Source organism: Sebastes umbrosus, chromosome 24 (assembly GCF_015220745.1).
Source record: "Sebastes umbrosus isolate fSebUmb1 chromosome 24, fSebUmb1.pri, whole genome shotgun sequence".
In the NCBI taxonomy this organism is placed as follows: Eukaryota; Metazoa; Chordata; class Actinopteri; order Perciformes; family Sebastidae; genus Sebastes; species Sebastes umbrosus.
Window position 1 is genome coordinate 9749948 of NC_051292.1, and position 24713 is coordinate 9774660.

General features: G+C 37.3%; 1 protein-coding gene across 3 annotated transcripts; it reads right to left on the bottom strand.

Moving 5' to 3' along the window:
• Positions 1 to 5056: 5056 nt before the first annotated feature.
• Positions 5057 to 22615, bottom strand: LOC119484012 (T-cell surface antigen CD2-like). 3 transcript variants are annotated; one of them, XM_037762569.1, is made up of 9 exons: positions 22465 to 22615; positions 12468 to 12541; positions 8485 to 8775; positions 8034 to 8110; positions 7186 to 7369; positions 6866 to 6928; positions 6623 to 6700; positions 6116 to 6378; positions 5057 to 6012 (listed from the first exon to the last, which is right to left on the bottom strand). In XM_037762569.1, exons 2-9 carry the CDS (start codon positions 12538 to 12540, stop codon positions 5923 to 5925), a joined length of 1119 nt encoding a protein of 372 aa, XP_037618497.1. In that variant the 5' UTR covers position 12541; positions 22465 to 22615; the 3' UTR covers positions 5057 to 5922. The 3 variants fall into 3 exon arrangements, with proteins under 3 accessions (XP_037618497.1, XP_037618498.1, XP_037618495.1); XM_037762570.1 differs by lacking the exon at positions 22465 to 22615 and having other exon boundaries at positions 7186 to 7360; positions 12468 to 12546; XM_037762567.1 differs by lacking the exon at positions 22465 to 22615 and having other exon boundaries at positions 12468 to 12546.
• Between the last annotated feature and the right edge of the window lie 2098 nt (positions 22616 to 24713).

Sequence of the window (24713 nt, forward strand, 5' to 3'; positions counted from 1 at the left end):
CGATCTGAGTGAAGGCAGGCAGGCAGAGGAGCAGAGGAGCAGAGTACAGCAGAGACGCCCTGGAGACCAAAGCTACGTCTCCCCCGCGTCCTCCGACCGCGGCCAACACTGTTTTGCAAGACGGGCTTCACTAGATAGAACTTTGCGGTTTTAGTGCTTCAGTGTAGTTTGTGTTGGAGTCTTGTCTGAACAGCGTAGCCACACACGTGCGCACATATGCAAGCGCGCATAGGACACCGACCCAGGTGATTTATATGTGTAAGAAGTTAACAACAGTCCCTTTAACTCGTGCAACAACCACACATGCCTGCTGTCAGTTACAGTCCTGTGGTGTATTTACACGGAGCCACTGGGCAGGCCAAAGTTCACTGCCCAGTCAGAGGTTTGAGTGTGTGACCTCGGGGGTCAAAGGTTAAAGCGTCCTGGGTCATCTGCTGTGAAACATTTGAGTATCCTATTTTTAAAATGTGTGTGGCAGAGAGGAATCAAGTGCCTACTACGGTATGCGGTGTCGACGCGGTATAGCATCTGTTCACACCGGACACAGTGTTATCTTATACTCCCCTATCAGTCATTAACTAGGTCGTGGATTCTTGGCACTGGATCTGGTTTTAATGGACTACGAACAGACTTTTATTTCAAAACCAGTCACTGCCAGGCTGCCGCCTCAGATATGATGCATTTTAGATGATAACCCTGCTTTACTGTAAGAAAGCAGACAAAGCTGCAGGCAAACAGTAGTGTGATAAAGTACAGAGTCAGATAACTTATACCAGCAGGGCATCAAAACCTTTTTAATCCTCAATCTCAACTCTTGTATTAGTAGTAGTATTAGTAATGCTTGTACTTTTTGTAGTTGTAGTAGTAGTAGCAACAGTCGTAGTAGTAGAAATGTCTTTAAAATGAATTAGATCTGTATATATACACAGACTTTAGTCAGTTCTTCACAGAGAAGCAACAAAGTGCATTAAAGCAGCAACACAGCAGCCATGACGGGAAAATAAATTTAAGAAGTTGTTCAATGATATGGAGTTAAATATGACAACTATTCCCCTCTAATGTTTTTTAAAAATAATAATAATAAGACATTTATTTTATATAGCACTTTAAAAAGTACTCTAAGGCACTTTACATGGTAAAAACGGCAAAAGAAACAGTAAAATAAATTGACAATTAAAATAAATTAATTAAATTTTAAAAAATCTATAAAGTTGGATGAGAATGTTCATGCAACATGCACATGAAAACCGCTTTTTAAAAATGCTAATTTATCCAAAAATCAAGACAAAAGAAGGAAAAAAAATGAAACAAACAGATCACATTCACGCGATAAGTACAAAATCACAGAAAAGCATTGAAAACCTCACACTTTGTGAATAAAAAATCTTTCATACAAACTGAATTACACTTTAATTTGTGTTCATTCAAAGGTCAAGTGTCAAGATTGTGTGAGCTATGAGACAGTGTACCTCTAATGCCAACATACTGACCTATTGTAGAAAACATGGACCTATAGCGCCCTCTTCTGGCCTCAGAGAAATAACTTTGACAGTACAGATTTAGGAAATAGTACTATATATATATTTAATGTTTAAAGCTTGCTGAAATGAAGGGGTTGATGATGATCTATTGGATTTATTAGATGTGTTTTTACTGTGTAATGTGTTATCACATCATTAGGCTACTCATAGTTTCAGATAATCCATTGAGCTTTTAAAGGATGTTTGGGGATTGGAGGATTTTCTTAACCTGTAAAGGAACTATGGCTGTCAAAGTTAACACAGTAATAACGTGTTAAGGAGAATTTGTTTTAAAGGCACTAATTTCTTTAACGCTACTTGCGATTTTTAGGTTGTAGCGGGCTCAGTTTTAAAGTTAGGCTAAGGATTTGGGCTGCTAAATAACGCTCCAAATGTAGGCTAAATTTTGGCGAGGAAAAACTGGCATGTCCATTTTCAAAGGGGTCTCTTGACCTCTGACCTCAAGATATGTGACTGAAAATGTGTTCTATGGGTACCCACGAGTCTCCCCTTTACAGACATGCCCACTTTATGATAATCACATGCAGTTTGGGGCAAGTCATAGTCAAGTCAGCACACTGACACACTGACAGCTGATGAGTTTGCCATGTTATGATTTGAGCATATTTTTAATGCAAAATGCAGTACCTGTGAGGGTTTCTGGACAATATCTGTCATTGTTTTGTGTTGTTAACTAATTTCCAATAATAAATATATTCATACATTTGCATAAAGCAGCATATTTGTCCACTCCCATGTTGATAAGAGTATTAAATACTTCACAAAATCTCCCTTTTAAGGCATATTTTGAACAGAATGTGTGATTAACTTGCAATTAATTGTGATTAACGATGGACAATCATGCGATTTATCCCAATTAAATATTCTAATCGATTGACAACCCCTAAAAGGAACATAACTGAATAGACATAAAAATCATACATATAAATACAATAAATTAAAGCTAATCAGTTTGGCATGTTTGAGAACAGGTCTCACAGTTCAACTGATTGTCCCTCTGTACGTGAAGCTACAGCACCATCTAGTGGACAAAAGGAGTCAATGCAGACAACATCTTTTAAGTAAAAGTCAGAAAATGTGATGTTTTCTTTTCTCTATTTGTCCCCCATAATTGCATGTGCACACCTGGGCATACATGCTGTTTGGCTGATATTTCTAAAGTTTCTTCCCATGTACAATTTAATAGAATTAAAGAAATCTGTATGCAGTGTTAAATGCAACCAGTGGTGGAAGAAGTACTTGTAAAACAATACCACAGTTAGATGTTACAAGTTAAAGTCCTACATTCAAAATCTTACTGAAGTAATAGTACAAAATTATCAGCATCAAAATACACTAAAAGTATTAAAAGTAAAAGCACTCATCATGCAGTATGTCCCATGTCAGAATAATATATAATCGATCACTGGATTATAATTATTGATGCATTAATGTGTTCATCACTTTAATGATGCAGCTGATAATGTGGAGCTAATTTTAATTACTTTATATAATGCTGGGTAGCTTAATCTATAATCATATATCATAATTTATAAATTGATTTATATTTAGTTTTATTAATCTGACACTAAAGCTGTCAGATAAATGTAGCGCCGTAAAAAAGGACAATATTTGCAATTAAAAAAACATGCACAGTAACTATAGCAATAACATATTGTACACCAGTATTGCCAGTCAAAGTGATAATTCCATGCACTGTATGACAAGGTGTTAGATTGTGCTTTGCATATATTAACATAGAATACATTATCGGCTGATGTGTCAAGTGTTGAATTCCATAGCTGGGGAGGTCACGACCTCCGAAGAGGACGCAGGATAGATCTCAGAGGTCACCAGATAATTAATATTTCCTCATTTAATATCTCCTCCTGTCTTGTGAAAAACTGGTTTCATCGATGTGCACTCAACATTTAAAAACAAGCGTTCATATATTATTATAACGTGAGACTATGACAAGAGGACAATGTATAAAGAGAGAATGAAGGGTGTGAAAATAGGTTAACAGCAGCACAGCGTGGGTGTAAAGTAACAGCAGGAGAACACACTGATGCAGAGGAGAAGTAAAATTAAAACACATTTGAATTTAAGATCACTTTAAAGTAGCTGCAAATGTAAAAATGTAAAAAAAATGTTGCCATAAAGAAGCTGCACATGCAGGAAAACACACACCAGATACTAATCTAGCACTCGGAAGTAGCTGAGCATACACTCACAAAACCACAAACACATTTTCAGCAAAAAATACAGGATATGTGACTAACACACACACAGTCACACACACACGCATACACAGCGTCTGCCTGCATTATTCTGAGCATTCAGCCTGAAAACCAGCGAGCTGCAGAGGTGAAAGTGACGCAGTGTGAAACAGTCATTTCCCCTGTTTATATTTCACTGGAAATGTCACATCAGAATTTTTACACCATTTATTAAACAGATGAAAATTCACATTTTTACATCAAAAGCAGACACTTCGGTGGATAAATGCTTTGGCATGGTGGTTTTATAGATAAATAGAAAAAGTATGGCATGGTATGGTATGTTTTCTGCGTATATAAACACATGTATGACATTTATTCACTTTATTATCATGATCACAAGTCAATGCTGAAGTATGAGCAAGTTTCCAAATATAAAGCATAAATGATAGTTTGTCAGATAAAGTCTGTCACTGGGATTTATTACAGTCGTCAACATTTCTTTTATTCATTAATTCACACACAAATACAAAAAAAAATAGATTAAAAAGAGCTGCATACAAATATACATAACGGAACTTAAATGACAATCTTTATTAAAGTCTGTCTGGAAAGAAACTGTCATGTAGAAACCGAGACTGTATGTAAGAAATGGACGTAGTCACCGTGACGTCACCCGTTAGTTTGTGGTCTGCCGTTTTGAAGCTTTGAGTTCGTGACGTTCGAGACGTAAACACGGACAACTCCCAGACCGGACAACGCCGTGGTAGTGACCTGTCAATCATGGTCTATTTGACTCTATTTGGGAGTTTGTTGAGTTTTGCTCATTATTTTTAGGATGATGATTTATGTCATCTGACAGAAACATGTGATTAACTCAAGTATAAAGAAGAGTTATGTTAAAAAACAACCCCACTCTGAATAGCAGTTTGAGATTATGACCTTAATAACTCATTATGTTTGCAATAATGGCCTTTTACACCTCATAGTCTCTCCAGATCGGTGTCATTGTGGAGTCTTTCCTCTCATTCTTGAGAGAAACAATAACCCAAAAGAGAACAGAACAAAAGGAAAGAGGAAAAGAGGAGACAAGGAGGTAGCTCTTCACACAGAGTTACTTTTTTTTTTGTCTGAAAATGAATATTAAAGGAGGACTTTTCAACCTGGACTCTATTTTCCTATGTTTTTTGTGTCTAAGTGACTCATGGGGACAACACTTCTTGAAATTGGTCCAGTATTGAGGGAGAACGCTGCAGCTGCCAGCCGCTAAACGGGCTGTAATGTAATCATTTGGGGCAACCTGGCACCGTCAGTTTACGTCCACTGAAAGTGCTTGTTTTTGCCACTGACAGCTCTCAGATTGTTATATAAAATAACACAAACAAACTAACCGATCGAGGCGGCGGTAGACCAGCAACGCCTGTGTTCTGTGAGGTAAAATTACGGCAATATAAGGGTTTCAGTTCCAAGTTGGAAAGGGCTGTCTGACGGCGTGGTATAGCGGTGAAAACATTCTAAATATAGCGTACATGTAAACCGATATTGATTATTTTTAGATGGCTAAAATATGTTTTCCTGCTGCTCTACCGTCGTCAGACAGCCCTTTCCGACGGGGAACTGGAGCCTTTATATCGCCCTCTTCAAAGCCACCAGACTCCATTCACAAAAACAGTCATTTTACCTGGCAGAACGCAGGAGTATACATACAACCCACATCAAAAAAGTTCCAGTTCCAGTCATCATTTGTTATCACATATAATAAAGTAATTCAATTGTAATAGTGAGATAGTGGTTTGATAGTTTGAGAAAATGTAGTTAATCGTATAATCAAAATATTATGATGACTAAAAAATGACATACAATGTTGCAATGAAGATTCATAGTTTGACTTCAGCTTTAACAACTTTAACTTTGCTTTAGTTATAATAAACCACTTATTAAAAACATTAAGTTTGATCAAATTGATTTTCACCACATCCTGGTGAAATCATGATGTTTAACGCCGACTGAAGAGTCTTTCATGTGCACTTCCTGCCTGAGTTTGAATGAATTCATCTTCTTCAGTGAAACAGAAAACATCAATAGAGAAGTAAGGGAGGAGAGAAATGTAAATAAGAAGAGCAGGTGAAACCAGAAAAGAAGAGGAGTGATTACGTTTTCTAAACTCCAACACTCACATGGCGTCACACTCTCTGTGCTTTGGCAGCTTTCTTCCTGGGCTGAGGAAGAGGAGGAGGCTGCTCCTCGTCGACGTTGTCAACTGGTTTGGGCGCCTGAAGGGAAGTGAGAAGTGAGAAGTGAGAAGTGAGAGAGTGAGATCAGACGCCACAGTGATGCTTCCATCAGATAGACAAGTGTTCCACAGTAACCTCCTACCTGTGCAGGTCTTCTGGGGCTGGGCTGAGGGTGACCCTTGGGGTTGTCGGGGGCTCGGGGGCGCTGCTGGTCGCGGTTCTGTTTGGAGCGCGGCTGGCGAGGACCGGTGTGGCCGGCCGGCTGCTTCTCGTGGTGGTGACGGTGATGACGTTGATCTGGAGGATGGTTATGTTGATGATGATGAGGATGATCGGGAGGGTGACTATGTTGATGTTGCCGCTGTTCTTGCTCATTGGTCCACGCCAAACGAAGCTCCCCCTCTTCTGTTGAGTAAGAAAATGATCATTTACATTTATTTGTACTATTCTGGATAAAGAAAGCTCAAGTTAAATAAAGACACATATATTTTTATATACATACATATTATAAATAATACATATGTTATCACTGTAGCACCACAAATACCTCAAGTTAAGGTTATGGTAAGGGAAAAGGTTGAGCTCATTTTTAAACATGAATTAAGACAACCAGGTGGTAAACAAACAAACAAACAAAAAAAAACGTCACCCTTCATTTGCATTTTTTTCTTCCGTTTGGTGCGGATGCAGCAAACGATAACGACGATAATCAGCACCAGAACAATACCTGATGAGGACGGAGAAGAAGAAGAATTGAATTAATGCAGGTAAAACTCAACAATTGTGAGTGTAATTCCTTTAAAGCTACTACGAGGAACTTTTAACTGGTTATGAAACAGTCTCAAGATCAAGATAAAAGATACTGCCACGCTTTGTCCGAGGAGCTACATACCTCCTCCAGCGCCTACAAAAATCCAGGTGTTAATTCCGAATATGCTGTCAGGGAAAAGGGGCTCTTCAGAAGAAAAGAGAAGAAGAAACACATTGAATAGGTGCTGATTCTTGTTATTTCACTGGTTTATTTTTATTGATAGACGTGATTATCCCACTAAATTACTGTGCTTCCCCAATAAACAACGTGATTAATACTGAGCAATTGTTATAAATACTGTTCTGTATGCAATCAATTCTAATCAAACTGTGTGATTTCCATCCCATGTGAGGTAAAAGTCACAGAGACATGGCTGTAGCAAACCACTGGATAATACTCACTGCGCTTGAAGCACAATTGTGTAGCAGGTGCAGAGATCGTATAGCTGACCACGTTGGAAACGTTGCAGCTGAAGGAATCTTTTTCCACCTCTTTGGCTACTAGTGTCAGAATTTTATTTGTCTCCTTTGGCAGCACCTCGTTGTTCTTAAGCCATCCAAATTTGATATCCTCGGCCTGCATGTTATTAATGGAATGGAGGGTTATCATGGGAATTAGGGCTGTCAAAGTTAACGCGACAGTAACACGTTCATTTCTTTAATGCATCAACGCAATTTTAGATTGTGGCTGGCGAGTCTCCCCTTTAAAAACATGACCACTTTATGATAATCACATGCAGTTTGGGGCAAGTCATAGTCAAGTCAGCACACTGACACACTGACAGCTGTTGTTGCCTGTTGGGCTGCAGTTTGCCATGTTATGATTTGAGCATATTCTTTATGCTAAATGCAGTACCTGTGAGGGTTTCTGGACAATATTTGTCATTGTTTTGTGTTGTTAATTCATTTCCAATAATAAATATACACATACATTTACATAAAGCAGCATATTTGTCCACTCCAATGTTGATAAGAGTATTAAATACTTGACAAATCTCCCTTTAAGGTGCATTTTGAACAGAAAAAATGTGTGATTAATCACGATCAACTATGGAGAATCATGTGATTAATTGCGATTTAATATTTGAATGAATTAACAGCCCTAATGAGAATATGTAGACCTTGTAACAGAAAACACACAGAGATAAACTCTGTGCTGGAGCTGGATTTTTCTTGTGTTTCTTTCCTAACTTAAATAATAAAATGACAAATCAGAAATGCTGCTTTGAAAATTGTACTTTTGTTCTCACCGTATTAACTTTGCAGGTAAATTTGACAAATCCGTTCGGCTGACATTCAGTTGCCACTTTAGCCAGCGGGACACGAGCTGAGGAGAGTAGATCAAACAGGATGTAAAGTGGTGCTCATTTTGCATTGAACAAAACACTAATTATCATTTCCACGACGAGCAAAATATGAAAACAAATGTAGTGATCTGAACTAATGACATGATATTAAACCAAATGTTGTTTCTGATGTTTGTTGATTATATTGTACGCATATAGTAGCTTCTTCAAGACAACATAAATAATTAAAAATAGTTATTTCATGTTGATATCGTGTGAATATGTGAACATATTCAACAGATAAGGTGACATAGTGAAAACTGTTTAGGTGTCCTTTGTTTCTGAGATGCACAAGATTAATCAAGATATGCTTGACTGAATAAAGGAAATGCACAAACAATTTGTTGTTACTCACCCAACACACATAAATGTATGTTTTCCAGACCCTTTATGTATAGTCCTTCTGAACCAGCATTAACTTCAGGTTTGTATAGCCCTGATTCGTCTTTCATCAGATTTGTCAGCTTCAGGGATCCATTTTCATAAACATCTTTGCTCCCACCAATTTTGAGAGTTCCTCTTCGATTTAAGATTACAACATCGTTGTGCATCCATCTCAGTTTATCTGACTCGTCCAGTTTGTAGGACAGAGGCAGAGTAATGTTGTCGCCTATTGCAGCATAGCGGTCGCACGCCACCTGAGAATCTTTGGAACAGAAAGAAAAGGTGAAGAAACAGAGAATCAAAGACTGAGTGAATATTAAGTATGCCTCAAACATTCATTTAAAAAAACAATAGTTTCACAGTTTTTGCTATATTCAATACAAGATTACTTCTATTCAGATGAAACTTCATTAGTTGGGCATGAAGCAGAGTCAGTAAGACCACAGAGGAACCAACACAACGACAAACGCCAGCCAGTTACATCCTGAGTGTGTGCCAACCAACACCATCCCACCACCTCCTGCCTCTTTCTGTTGTTCAAGAACAAAAGAGGCAGGTCTTATATGTAGTGAGATATAATAGACACAACTCTGTGAATATATGTACCAAATTCCATGCCAATCCATCTGGTAGACGTTGAGATATTTCACTGGATAAATGAAAACTTTGATAAAAGCTTATGCACATAGACTGTATACAAGTGGACGGAGTCACCGTGACGTCACCCATTGGTTTGTGGACTGCTGTTTTGAAGCTTTTTGGCCGTCTCCATCTTGGCTTTATGGCCTATTTGAGTCTAAATGGGACCATAATTTACTAAATGAACATCATGCTGTATTGAAGAAGACTTGAAACTAGCGATTGAGACCATAAACTCATGTTTATAATGTTTACTGAGGTAATAAATCAAGTGAGAAGTAGGCTCATTTTCTCATAGACTTCTATACAATCACTTCTTTTTGCAACCAGAGGAGTCGCCCCCTGCTGGCTGTTAGGAAGAATGCAAGTTTAAGGCACTTCAGCATTGGCTTCACTTTTCAGGACTAGAGGTCGCCCACTGTGTGCAAATTTTTTTAACCTGCTCGTACTCTTTCACACTGTGTGTGTGTGTGTGTGTGTGTGTGTGTGCGTGCACCTTTCACGTTGTGCGAAACTCACAAATGTATATGAAATGAAACTCTGCAGCCGTCCTTCACACATCAATTCGTCTCATCACATAGCCTGAGTGCACCGAAGGTGGATGTGTATTATATCCTGTTGTCTCTGTTCAGATCACAGTCTGCTAAAAAGCCACACATTAAACACATTCCCGTATGCGTCTGTCTTTTAACGTCCAAATGCCATTTCTATATACGAAAGATGAAGATCAGACTCCAGTTTGTCTGGAATTCTGAAGCAAAACTGAATTTTTTGTAAATATATAGAAAATATGTATTAAATATTATTTGTTTATATCAAAATTTGAGCTGTCAATCAATTAAAATATTTAATGGCGATTAATCACATGATTGTCCGTTATTAATCGCAAATTAATCACATTTTTTATCTGTTTAAACTGTACCTTAAAGGGAGATTTGTCAAGTATTTAATACTCTTATCAACATGGGAGTGGACAAATACGCTGCTTTATACAATTGTATGTCTATATTTATTATTAGAAATAAATTAACAACACAAAACAATGACAGATATTGTCCAGAAACCCTCACAGGTACTGCATTTAGTGCGTAAGTTTGGAGCCTCCTTGGTACCAATGGATTCCTCAGGTTTTCTAGTTTCATATGATGCCAGTATCTTCACTCTAGCTTTAAAACTGAGCCCACTACAACGTAAAAATTGCAAGTTGCATTAATGCATTAAAGAAATTAGTGGCGTTAAAACAAATTTATTTTATCGCGTTAACTTTGACAGCCCCAATTATTATTTGTCTACATAAAAATGCCATCAATAAGACCTTTGAGACATTTCTCCCATTATGCCCCCTCTTGAAGATAACAGAAAGAAAGTCCCAGAACTATTAGGAGCAGTACGTATTATCTGGAGACAGAGATGATGAGAATTGTCGGGATCTCAGATCTCAGTTCTTGATGATTAAATGAAGCCGTTTTTATGGCCACAGAACAATTCCAGGAAGCAACAGAAGAATGCTCACACGCTGTATGTGACACCACATCTTCACGCCTCCGAGGACGCAACCTCGCAACTGGCCAAACATCAACTTTGACATTTAGAAACATGAGGCAATAAAATCCTCAAACTGTTAGTCTGCAACACCTAAAACTGCTTTTTGATAATTCTATTTAATAATGTGTTTAGTTGAGCAAATGCATTTTTATTAATATGCAATGATAAAAATAGTAATAGCTTGAGTTTACATTAAAATAGCTTTTGAAAACATAAAAAATATTTTACAGTTTCATTATTTTTATCAACTACAACCAGTTTTTACATTTGACAATTAAAAATAAAAATATATTATATTTAAAAAATGGTACTTGTGATAATTTTAGGTTTTCTACCTTTTTATGTATTTGAACACTATTAAGTTAAATAATTATCTATATTTTGTATCATTGTTTTTGTATCATAACTGTCTGAAACGTGGCTATTATTTGCTGCATTTTATTCATGTATCTAATTATCTATTGTATACTATATTTTTGCTTTTCTGCATTGTGTGCTTGCTGCGTCTGTAGGTCACCTGTACTGAAGCGCCTTTGCTTTGCTTCCTGTTCGTCCTGCGTAACCTCATTTCAGACCGATGTTACCACATCAGCAGCGCGATGCTGCTGCAGGTTAACGCCGCTTGATGATTTCTTTTGTCTAGCTCGGATATATCTCTGACAGAGGTTTCCACTCGCGTTCGCCCGCAATCACAAACTCTGCCTTTTCAACAAAGCGACAGCTATGTAACAGGGACGGAAAAACAAATATAGAAAAGACATTTATACTAACGAGTACAGTCACGCACACACATATATGGATGTAAACCAGTCTTTTCATATTATAGAACTTGTTTCATGTCAGCAGAAATTAAACCCTCAAGCCAGACCGTGTCTGCGACTTTAGCCCCATTTGTTGGTTCCCCTTTTGTGCCACAGCAATGACTCAACTTCATACTTTGATTTAGAAAACAGCCTTTAATTTGGATTTCATCTATTTAGTTTTTGAGGATTTCAGTCAATAAAATAGTCACATTTAAAGGATCAGTCCAGTGTTCTTGAATGTTTTAGCCCATTTACTGTATATCCATCATCAATGCCTTAAAAAGAACTTAACTTAAACTTTTAAAAAAGCTTAAAAACTTAACTTAAACTTTTAAAAAAACTTAAAAACTTACAGTTAAAAATGCCAATTATTTTATTATTATTATTTTGTATGTGTTTCCCAGAACAGATTTTAAAACTGCTTTAATCATGTGTTTAGATGAGCATATACCAAATTTTATTAATATGAATTGACAAAAACAAGCAATAGCTGGAGTTTATATTCTTTTGAAAATATAAAAATGAGCTTACAGTTTCATTATTTTGATAAACTACAGATCAACCAGCAACTCTTAATGTGAAATAAATACTGTGTTGAAATAAATGTAAGTGTTAAAACACTACAGCATGCGTTGGAAAATGCCGTTAATACTTGATCTGTAGTAACAGAACAGGCAGGGTTGGAAACATGTTAAAGGCCTGCATCCAACTAGTAATGTAGAAGTACAACATTTGAGAAGCACTTGGAGTATTCAGATGGCCAGAGAGTTCAAATATGATTTCTTTTCTTTTAAAAGGAGGTTTTGCTTTTAAAAACCTTGTGAAAATAAATGTAAAGAATCAGAAATGTTACTTACAGGAAGTACGTTTGAAGTCTGATATAATAGAGATCTATACTACTACTAACACTTTACATTATAACATCTTACTACTTGATGAGGAATGTAAGTGTGTAGTTGTACGGTACCTGTGGAGGAGATGGCAGAGAAGCAGAGCAGGAGCAGAGCGATGGTGGAGGCAGCAGCCATCTTCATCGCCATCCTCATCATATGAAAAAGAAAGAAGAACAGCCGCTTTCCATTATCAAGGTTATTTCCTGTCAGAGCAGTTAGATCACCTCCGTTATGTGTGTGTGTTTACGGTTTCTAAAGGAAGTGATCCAAGGGGCCCTATCTGCTTTCATTGTTGAAAGAACAAAGCGAGCAAAGCTAATGTCATATTTAGTGTGCTTGTTATTCTACTTTTACTGCTTCAGTAACTAAAATATATAACCGTGACGTCCAGTTAAAGATCATCAAAATACAAACTAATCCCAACAAACAATTACATTTGTAGGTTTTAGACTTTAAAGCATAAATTGACATCAGTTGGAAACCACTTCCTGTGGTATTGTGTAAATGTTTTAGGTCAGCCAATAAAAAACTCACCATTTACTCACCATTTTCCATTTCATCAAAATCTTTACAGCATTTATTGTAAAACACGCCCTTTCCAGGCACTGCCTTGCTGAAACCTCATTAACAAGAATTTGATTTATAAATAACAATTCTATCTATTTCATAAAATTAAAAACAGCACCATTTAAGTAGTGTCTAAATAAGGAGATGTGCACAGTTTTCTAGGCTGCAAAATTACACTTAAAGTGGCAGTAGGCAGTATATTTTTGGCATCACTGCACAACAACTCCATAATAACCTTTCAGCATATTGTAATTCAAGTGTTCTGAGAGATAACTAGACTTCTGCACCTCCTCACGGCTCTGTTTTCAGGCTTTAAAAAATATTCCTAAATAATATTTCTTTTAAATTTACTTTGATAAACGCTTTACACCTGCTGCTACAACGTCAAAAATTCTAATCTATGTTTCACTCTAACAGGCAGATATTGTGACAAAATGTGCATCATCTAAATACTTGTTATAAATAGGTGATGTTTTCTCTCTTGAGTACATGTTGCTTTTGTGCCACCACATGAATGCGGAGGAAATGTGTAGACTCATATGTAGCTTGTGGTTTCCCATCGCAAACTTGATCTTAGAGCCAACAATATCTGATATATTTCATTATCTGGTATTAGTCATTCTTTTAAAATGTAATCACAGCTTTTGGAGATATCACTATAAAGATCTCTAATACTGAAAAAGAAAGTTCAACAAGTAGCAACATTTCAGCTGTTCAGCAGGACCGACAATATCATCAAAAGCTAATTTTCTACACACAATTAAAGGTGCACTATAGTGATTTAATATTGCATCTCCACATGAAGATGTACATATTTAAAGGGACTGTTTGTAAGAATCAGAAATTGCTTGTTAACAGCGACACCTGTGGCCGTTAAGTCAACGAAAGTCAGCATTCTGGGCTTCTTTTAATGTGCCTCCTACTGTTTCAGCCCTTTCGGATTCATTAACAACAAATGATTGCACAAGCACATAAAAATAGAGCACGCCTCAATCTGTGTGACAAAAGGACCACTTCTCTCTTATTGTTTGAGTAGTTTAAGCTTAAGTAGTAGTTTATGTAGCTTCAGTTCCCATGAGAGGTTTCAATTCCTCCCGCAGCGTTATTCTTCTTTTGGTTTTGGATTTGGATCTTGAACTTGTTCTGTTTATGACCTGTGGGTGTGTGGCTTATCTCTCTCTATATATACAGTATATGTCTATACAAACAGTTCAAATCCAGGGTTTGACCAAATTATGGAGTACATTTGTAATCCTTTGAAATGTTCATTATATCAAATCTCATTTTTGGTTCTATTTTTGGCTGTCATTTTCCCCAATTATCATCATTCTGTAAATGCCTCTCTACTGTATATTGTAGTTTTCATTCATGTTACTGGTAGAGTCTGAGTCGAATGTCCTGCAGCACCTCTTTTCACCCTCTGTCTGAAACTCTTCGGACTCCGCTCCAGCTCCGCTCTAACTAGCTTTGTTTGAGAGCGTGCCAAACTAGCCGTTATGCAAATGTGTTACTTGGTGACATCACCACATTACAGAAGAAAAGGCGGGACTTCAAGCGAGGCGTTACAGGCAGTTCAGGAGCAGTGTTCTTCCCTTTGGCGTGGACTTTGTAACTTTGTAGACCTTTTACATGCACAAAAAACTGTTTAACACACTAAAGGAGAGGGAGAAAGCACAAAAGCTCCTCCAATACACGGCGTTTGATGCTCTTTATGCTTCCTGGTTTAAGATTTCATACGATTACATACAAATTGATTTCGTGGCACATACACGAATTACATTGCATTACTTTTTGTAAGTGTATGAGAATGTGAATGCTACGGTTTTGTATTGTTCTGGTGTGTTCGTAATGACTTGACCTTCTGCCAATTGGCTTCACGTGCGTTCAATCAAGCCCTAGATGATTGACTAGGTGCACCTGTAGAGCAAACCACATATACAGTAACTCATCATCATCATCATGCATGTCTCATCTTAAACTGACGAAAGTCCAACATGGCCTGAAACATTTGCACTTTTTTACACTGTCTGCACACTACAGCCCTTTTTTTTCTCTCTCTATGTGTGAGTCCTCCCTTACTGCACTACATGCTTCCGCTGACTACCGCACCAGAGAAGAAGACAAACAAAGGACAGTTTTTAAGACACAGCTCAACCCCTTGCAAACCATTTTGCAACAAAAAGAACCATGAGTCAGTTTGGTTAACAGTGTTAACTGCAGCTGCCCACAGGGTGGCACCATTATACTACACGTACAGTTGTTCAAAATGATACGACAAGCACCAACCTCTGTATTTTTTTTGTGTTATATAAATGACATATAATGGAATAGTTTGACAGCACTATAGTTGTTAATATACTACTGCGTTTACAGGCTTTACAGATGTAAACAGACCTTTCATAGCAGAAATCAATAACTAATGGTGAGCTGTTTTCAACTTTGAGTGTCTTTTAAAACTCATGTGAGTCATTATTTTATGTGTTTTTTCCGGTCCAGTGTTTGGAACCATGGGGATTTCCTTTCATCTATATTTAGGTCACAGTCACAGTTTAGGTTACTACGTAAGTCTTTATCCACATATGTAGACTATGAGAAACCAATACGTGAAGATGACCTTACCTCATTAAAATAAACTAGACTGATCACATCCAAATCTGTCCAAAATGTCATCACTACATCATTTTATCCTATTAGACATTTGTGTAAAATTGTCATTATTAGCATATGGACTCACAGGTCACATTGACCTGTGAGTCCAAGTGGATGTTTGTGCCAAATTGGAAGAAATTTGCTCAAAGCGTTCCTAAGGTATCCTGTTAAGGGAATGGGACTGACGGACGAACAACCCGAAATAACATAAAACATAAAAAAACATAGCACACTGTTTATCTTACGGTATACATCAGTAACTGTCAGAAATATACAGAACCCAATCAAATTTACTGCCATTTTCTATTATCTCTGACTTTTATAGACTATATCATTATGTTATTTTTGTTTTTTTAACTTCTTTTTTATTACCTTTTAACAGGTACAGTTGTACAGCACAATCACATGTTCTGATATGACACAACAGGGTCATAAGTGTTTATTTATACTTATATTAGGAGAGAAGAGAAGATAAGTATAGAAAAGGAATTGAAAAAAGAATAAATAAATAGGTAAATAAATAAAAATAAGTGATAAAGTTAGAAAATCGAAATAAAAGAATAATAATAAACAAAAATAAATAAAAATAGAGAAAAATGAATAGGGAAATAATAAATAATAATAATAAATAAATAAAATAAAAAGAAACAAAGTAAATACTGATAATAAATCTCAATGAAAATAAATAAATAAATACCAACAAAAATTAATAAAAGAATAAAAAACAAAAGTTGTTACATATTCACTTAGTTCACATCAATTAAGAAAAAATTATGTTATTGGGGACCACTTAGTTATCATTATATTATTATTTAACATAATTACAAATATTATCAAGATTTTTATGATATAAAAATATTTATAATACATATTTATTAAATGTGGAATTAATGATTCATTAAAAAAATATCTGCAATGTGCATCTGTAGAAACTGCATATTAAATGATGATGATCTTTATAAGAGGAATTTTAAAATGTGACCACACAATTCATGATTTTCAAATTGAATATTCTTTTCTTTTTTTTACTTCTACACGAGTTATCTGTTCATCTATGATCTTCTATATTTATAAAGTAGAAGCACAGGGGGTTTAGATGAAAGCAGCTTTTGGTTGGAGTTGGTCCCAGCTCAGTTTGTGAATACTGCTTCTATAAACTTCTATAAACCGGGATGTAAAACTTTTAAAATGTGATTTATGGCATCTGTGCTAACAGGTAGTTCTGAGTCCAGATCAGATGTTGTGATGGAGTGAGTTTGTGTCTGACTGTTTGTACTCCTGTGAGGGACACAGATGACCCTCTTCTGTTAAATGGGCTCTTTATAAATAGAGCAGTTATTTTTCCACTGCTCTGATCCAACTCTTCTGTACATCAGGCACAAACCCCTTTAGATACCTCAGCCTCCAATCACAATCCCCCATGTTGACCTCGACAGCCAATCATTCGGATGACTTCATCATCATCATATCAGAACCGCTCTAAATAACTGAAGCCAATCAGATATGTGAACCTCGACTGCTTCAAACAACCCAAATGTTTCTCACTCCTGAGAAGTGTTGTGATGAGCAGAGTGACCGAACATTCAAACTGCTGCTCAGAGGCCCATAGTAAAAGAAAGGCTAAGTGGGATGTTTAAAATGTTACTTGTCATGTTGCTCTCCATGTTAATTAATAATATCCGATTTAGTAGCTGTTGTCGGCATCTTAATTATACTGAAACGTTTTTACAGGACAGTTCAGCACAGCCGGTTGAAGTCTCGAAGCTGTCTTTGTGAATCTTTTTATAGACTCGATGTGATGACACAATATTGATGACACAATGGAAAGAATGCCCACTGCGCTCTAATGACGGCCAGCGATAAGAACATTTAGTTATGCCGTTAGTAGCCTGCATTATCTACAGCGTAGCTCCTGTAATCCTCTCCGGACGTCACCGCAAGAACACGCTTACTGTTCACTAACACTGTTCAGTAAAACTCTAATTTATTTGTTCTAGATTCTTTGGGTTCACCCGTTGTAATACAATTTGTTGGCGTCTTAAGATATTCATCTCTGTCGTGCATTTTCTTGTTTTTAGCACTGACTCTAACGGTTCCACGTGCTTAACGGAAAGTTAATAGGAGTTTTGAGACACATGGTGCCTTCAAATGGGGTCGTGTTTACCGCGTTCACGAGAAGAGTCCATATGAACGCCCCCCTCTTGACCTCGTAAGTGGAAAGTTTCAGAAAGCTCAGAGTTTACGAGCTGTGACGTGTTTGCTGACGTTGTCAGAAATGGCGGAGGACATGGAAGTTAATTTTTCGTCGCATAATAAGTTTATATATTGTAGTTTTAGTCGTATATTGTTTTTCTTGGTAATTTTATAATATGTCTGAGGAAAATGTTGATATTCCCAACAGCCTCATCTTTTTCCTTGCTTGCTAAAGTGTGAGCTTCTGTGGCTTCTAGACGCCGACAGTAACGTTAATATTCCCGTTGCTTAGCAGTGGTGTTCTCAAGACTTAACCACTTAAACGCCAAGCATGTCGTAAACACAAGCTTACGAGTGTCATTTGAAGGCAGCAACACTCTTCAGTGTTTGTTGAAGGATAAACAGAACAGACTGATTTTGTTTACATGCAATCAACATTTCTCATCCATCACTAGCGGACTTATGGATGTATGTTTCTGCTCGCAGCAAATGAAAACAAATTCACTTCTCCAGAGCTCACATAGGCGCAACAGAATCATGCCATAGTCAAAGTATTTTGTACAGAACTAAAAATTGATACACAGTAATTGTAGCTCTGATCTCACGGTAGATAGGCCCCAGTTGATTTCTATTTTAGGAGGAATGACAAGTGTGTCCAAAAATCCAGTGCACTGGATTTGTGTTATTTTTAGAGGCTGAGTGTCCCGAGGCATTCCGAATCTGAGTGATTGTTGCCGGGTATCTTTGGGGAATGCTGTCGTTTCGGAGGCGCTGGATTTGAGTGATTATTTTGGAGATGTGACAGGGGGGACGACGCCGATCAGGTGCTGCGGATTTGCGAGGTTTTATTTCGGGAGGCCCGGCTGCATTTGTTTTTATGTGGCTTTATTGCAGAAGTACGCCTGCCTGGATTATCTTTACAACAGTAGCCTGCTGCGGTTACGTCCGGCTATTGTGGTACATAAGCAGGCTGGATTAGAAGTCATCTGAGATTCAACATCAGGCGTGTTGGATTTCGAAATGACCCGAGGATGACAACTATTGTGGATTTGTGGTGTTTCATATTTCGTAGGTTGGGTGCGTTTGATTTATTGTAGTTGAGGCGTGCTGGCTTTGTGGATTATTTCAGGCGATGTGAAGACAGGGTGTGCTGCATTTATGATATTCGATCAGAATGACAGAGGATGGCTGCTCTGGATTTGAAGTATTTATTTTGCGTTATCGTATATTGGGAGCACTGGCAGCCGGGAGAGGGTTCAGTAACTGGGAGAGGTTTTCTGTGGGACTTTTGATCCCTGAGGAGGAAACTCTTTATCGTTTCAGAGCAGAGCAGAGCAGAGCAGAGCAGAGCAGAGCAGAGCAGCGTCTCCCAGCAGCTGGAAGGGATTCAGTGTCTTGCTCGAAGACACCTCAGCAGGCTGGATGCAAAGAGTCATGGGATTAAGTCTGAATACCTCCAGGATGTACATCACGACTTCTGCAACCAGCCTGCACTCTCTGACAAAGGCTTAGATAAAAGAAAATAACACATTTATACCGATTTTCATTCACATATCTTGAGGTCAGAGGTCAAGGGACACCTTTGAAAATGGCAATGCCAGTTTTTCTTCGCCAAAATTTAGCTTAACTTTGGAACGTTATTTAACCTCCTTCCCGACACGCTAGTATGACATGGTTGGTACCGATGGATTCCTTAGGTTTTAGCTCTAAAACAGCCTGCTACAGCCTCCGAAAGGCAGTAAAGTCAGTCGGGATTGCCGGGCCAAATCGAACCCTACAGGAGGCCAACTTTGGGCAGCCCTGCTCTACACTAACCAGAGACACTTGAAGAACCGTCCCTGCTCTGTGTGTGTGTGTCAGTTGATGCTCAGTCAAACTGATGTGCTCCCCTACGGGCTGTAAACACCGTCAGTTACTTCCTTCAAGTCACTCACTCAACCTCCTGGTCTCGACTGAAATTTAAATAATCAACTAGATGTAAAAAAAGTGTCTCTAAGTATGTGAAACTATGATGTATCCTCCACACACGCAAACCCGCAGCTCACACCTCCAGCTGATTGAATTCTCAGTAATCTGAGAACTAATATGAGATCATCAGATTAAGGTGTATGTGGTCTGTGTTTTGCAGTAGTCTTGTCATCACATTAAGTGCGTTAGTGATTTGTAACCCGGCTCAATGACGGATTAATTATCCATTTTAACAAGGTATGTAGGTATATACTGTACATCATACAGCACTACTCACAAGAGCACCATTTTTCCTATTCACCCCCGCTACTGTTCGGCTCTACATTAGTCTGTAATGTTTAATAAAACCAGTCCTACGCTGCCTGAAGGAACCTTTAACCCACCTGAGTTTCTAAATTAGATCTCTCTGAATTTAATCTTTGTGAAATTCTATTCGCAAACACTTTAATGTCATTAGAGTGCGTTTCAGTTGTGTCTCGGGTTGGTGCTGTGCTTCAAAAGCCCATATCAGATCGACCCTGAATGCTCTTAGACGGAGGCCTCTGGGGAAAAGCTAGTTGTAGGCTTCTCCACATAGCTGGCTATATCTGGAGAACAGAGAGAGGGAGAAAGGGGAACGAGAGAATGTGTGTGAAGCTGCCAACAGCAGCAGTAAGTCCTCCAGAGTAAACACAGCTGATGGGGTAAACCCTCCCCAACATGCCCTTTCTCTCTCTCTCTCTCTCTCATCATCTATCTCTTTGCTTCTACCACTTTCTCACATGTTAGCAGTATACGACAATTACATCAACAAAATGACACGGAGGGCTTTAAACGCATAATGAATGCCGGCGTTATCAGCTAGAATGCAATCAATTCAAATGTAATACTAGTTTCATTTACAGCTCTGTGCAGGATGAAAGAGAAGGCCTTTGTAAGTGAATATATCCTCAACACTTCCTTCTGTAAAGTCACAGCTGACGTGTGGAGCCAAACATTTACAATATACTGTAGAGTTATGTGTAGCCAAGTGTCTGTGACACGAGTAGGCACTGTTTACTCCCTAGGCTGCGTGCTTTGTGTGTACTTGGTGGGAATAAGACCACGTTCAGACACACAACAGCGCTGCATGAAAAATCACATTAATTTTAAACGGGGAAAATGCAAACGCCTGCGAGCGCAAATTCCTGGTAGCCTACTTTGTTGTAAAATTCAGCGTCATGGTATTTTAAAATGCTCTGCATGTAATTTGGCCTCTGACAAGCTTTTGAACTCATAGATGTGTTACTCAAGTTGGTTTTGGGACTACATCTCTGTACACGCCATATTCTTTAGTACTGTGAACCTTTGTACATTCCTTAGACCACAAAGCTCTTTGATTTTTAATTCAGATATATTTCAATATATATTTTTATCAAATTTATTACATTTTAATACATTTTTTTAATATTTTTATTGTATTTCTCTTCTATTCTATATTCATGTCTCTTGTACATTTTTATAGTATTTTTTCACATTTGTATTGTATTTTTCTATTATTCTATATTCATGTTTTGTACAGATTTTTATGGTATTGTTTCATATTTTTATTGTATTTCTTTTATACTATATTAATGTTTCTTGTACACATTTTTTTTGACTATTCTCTTTAATTTGTATTTTACTTCCATTTTATATTTATGTTTCTTGTACATATTTCTTTATAATATTCTTCATATTTTTATTGCATTTTTTCTTCTATTCTATATTTATGGTTCTTGTACATATTTTTATAGTATTTTTCATATATTAATTGTATTTTTCTTCTAGTCTCTATTTTTATTTCTTGTACATATTTTCTACAGTATTTTTAATTTTTTTATTGTATTTTTCTTCTATTCTATATTTAAGTTTCTTGTGCATATTTTAATCCTATTTTTTCATATTTCTATAGTATTTTTCTTCTATTCTATATTGTGTTTCTTGTAAATATTTGTACAGTATTGTTTCACATTTTTATTGTATTTTTCTTCTATTCTATATTATGTTCCTTGTTCATATCTTTTATTGTATTTTTTATATTTTATTGCATTTTTTCTTCTATTCTATATTTATGTTTCTTCTTTGTTTCATTTTAATTTCTCTAACTATGTTTATGTTATGCACCAATACACCAAAGCAAATTCCTTGTATGTGAAAACCTATTAAGCAATAAATCTGATTCTGATATCCTGAATCATATTTGATTGTCTAACACGCTCCCACAGATTCTTACATATTTTAACGCAGAGGCTGTTTTCGGTCTGAATGCCCAAATAGAAAGTACATCCACTACAGGGCAGATCAGGGCCAAATCACCCCCTGTAAGTACCTGAATATCTTCCTTTGAGTACACTTGACTTTGCACACTGTAAACATACCTAAACATGGCGACACTAAAGGCGGTGACTCCATTGTTATTAATATTGCGATTAGAGCAGAAACAGCAGCGGTGGCGACAAGCTCTGTGGTTTCTCTTCAAAACTATTTATACTTTATTAGATTTAAATTTATCTTGTGTATGAGTTGAAATCTGGCCTGTGAGTGCTGCTGGAGGAAAGGTCCCCGGCGTAATCAAGAACAGTCCTGTGAACATCCTTTACAAGATTCATGAGAATGTGGCCAGCGGAGTCAAAAATGTCACATGTGAAAAGCCAGTCGGTAAGTTTGGTTTTCATGCATGTGTTGTGTACTTACCTCTTTGGTCTGGACTGGCAGCAGAGGCATTGTCTGTTTTCTCTGGCCTGCTGTGGCTTTCTGTATCAGTCAAGTTGTTTCTCTCACTCTGCATCTTCCTCTCTTTTCTAGTCTTAGGTCAGAGCCTGCTGGCATTTCACCATGTAAGGCTGCAGAGCTGAACCGCTCCTGGGACAATAAAAAAAAGAAAACTGTTTTCTTGTGGAACATTTTTTATGATTATTTTTCAGCTGGAAACAAAAAAGCAGTGCGTTTGTGTGAAGCTAGAGAAAAAGAAGATGATGAGATAGTCCATCAGATATACATACTCTATACCTTCTCACAGAACAGATGTTGCCAGTGCCGTTCACACTCCCACAGCTCCACCCGTTCATAGCTGGAGGCTGCCCTGTACAGCCACAGTCTGATTGCTGAAGGGCACCCCAGGCCTGCACTGCTGCATTAGTTCATACATGTTTTCTTTGAATTGACCTCTTATTGGCATCAAAACCTTATTTCTACCTTATATTACACTAGTTTAACTAGGATCATATATGTGAACATCAGCATGCTAACATGCTCACAAAGATTACAATCCACAGAGTGAAGCAGCTAAACAAAGAAACCTAAAATCTTCATCCCTTTGGAGACAGATGACCTTTCAAATTGTCTTTTTTTAACTCAAACATTTCTTGACACTGTCCTGCATGTCTTATGTCATTACATCAAAGCTTGGTTTTCAAAGAACACCTTTAACCCTCTGGGACTATACTTACTTTTCTGTATTATAAATGCCAAAGGTAGGTCTGTGTACTAATACAAAGACCTGGAAAACACTGTAATCACACTAAGACTTTAAAAAGACGTCTTCAGCTCGCTGCCTTCCCTATAAATAATAGAAAACGTAACCACAGGATAAATTTACGAGGGAATAGCTAAGAAAGAAGTACTTTATAAAGGCACCGATACAGAAACTTGACCTCCAGAGGGATGAATCTCTAAAACTAAAAAGTCATAAATAGAGTATATATATTTGTTTTATGGCATTTGATTCAGTTTTGAAGCTTCTAAATTTGATATTCAGAGTATTAATATAGCATCAAACAACTATTATCTATGTAAAATATAGAGGAGTAATGGCCTCCTATGCAGGAAAAGTCACTCTCCCTCTGTGTGTGTTGTAATCCGAGTTTCTCCGTGCTTTGTTGACATCGCCGGGCTGGCCGCGCATGCTTTTAGTGCATGTGAGCACCCACCCTCCGGTTCCCCCTCAGGTTAACACTGTTATCTCTGTCAGCATTTGTTTGCACTGTTAGCACCATTGGCTGCGAGCCGCCAGCTCGCCGTCTGCCATGTTGAAGAGCAGTTGAGAAGCAATAGAAATGCGCTAATCTCATATTGAGCTCCTTTAACAAATCTTCTTTCTCTCACATGACGAAAAAGAAGAAAACATATGTCATGTTATATACTTTTTCTTCGTCTCAGTAGATTTAACTGCTTATCTTATTCTCCTTCTAATAACACATTTTACATATTACCACTTCATATGTTTATGAAACAGTGGTCTGTTTTCATTAATACGTTTGTATCTTCTTTCCCAGCCGTCCCAAAGGGAGGATCACTGTTTTATCTTATCTTACACAAAAAACAAATACAGTAAGGTATGTCATATCTGTTACTGAGCCTGTCTGAAGTTACTATCCAGCAGTGGAGCAGCGAGTAGCAGTAACAACAATGCTGGCTGCCCAGTACATGACAGCCTGTTTACATGCAGATTCTCCTTTTAAGGCAGATGCAATGCTTTCTGGGCCGCGGCAGCAGGGGGTTATTTTTACTTTTTCCGGACTTTTTCAAAGCGTCTGTCTCTTTTGATTCCTCCCAAGTGGAGGATGCTGTCCAGGACTTCACACTTTGCCAGAATTAATTGTTCTAACCCCAAATATGTTTTAACCTATATTCATAATGATATCAGTTGGTATGCAGCTATGGAGTATGTCACAAAACATATTTCAGATATGATTCTTGGCATGATTTAGGACTGTACTAACATCCATTTGAATCTTTGAATCATGCTTTTTATTGTTTCCTTTAAAAAAATGACTACAATAACCTGAACCATAACAAATAACATAATATGTACATATAATAACAGATAGTAACTGTAAATTGAAAAACAAAATATTCAAAAACAAGGGAGGAGAAAAATATTGGAATAATAATAAAATAATAATACTACTAATAATGATGATCTAATTTAGTAACATTTAAAA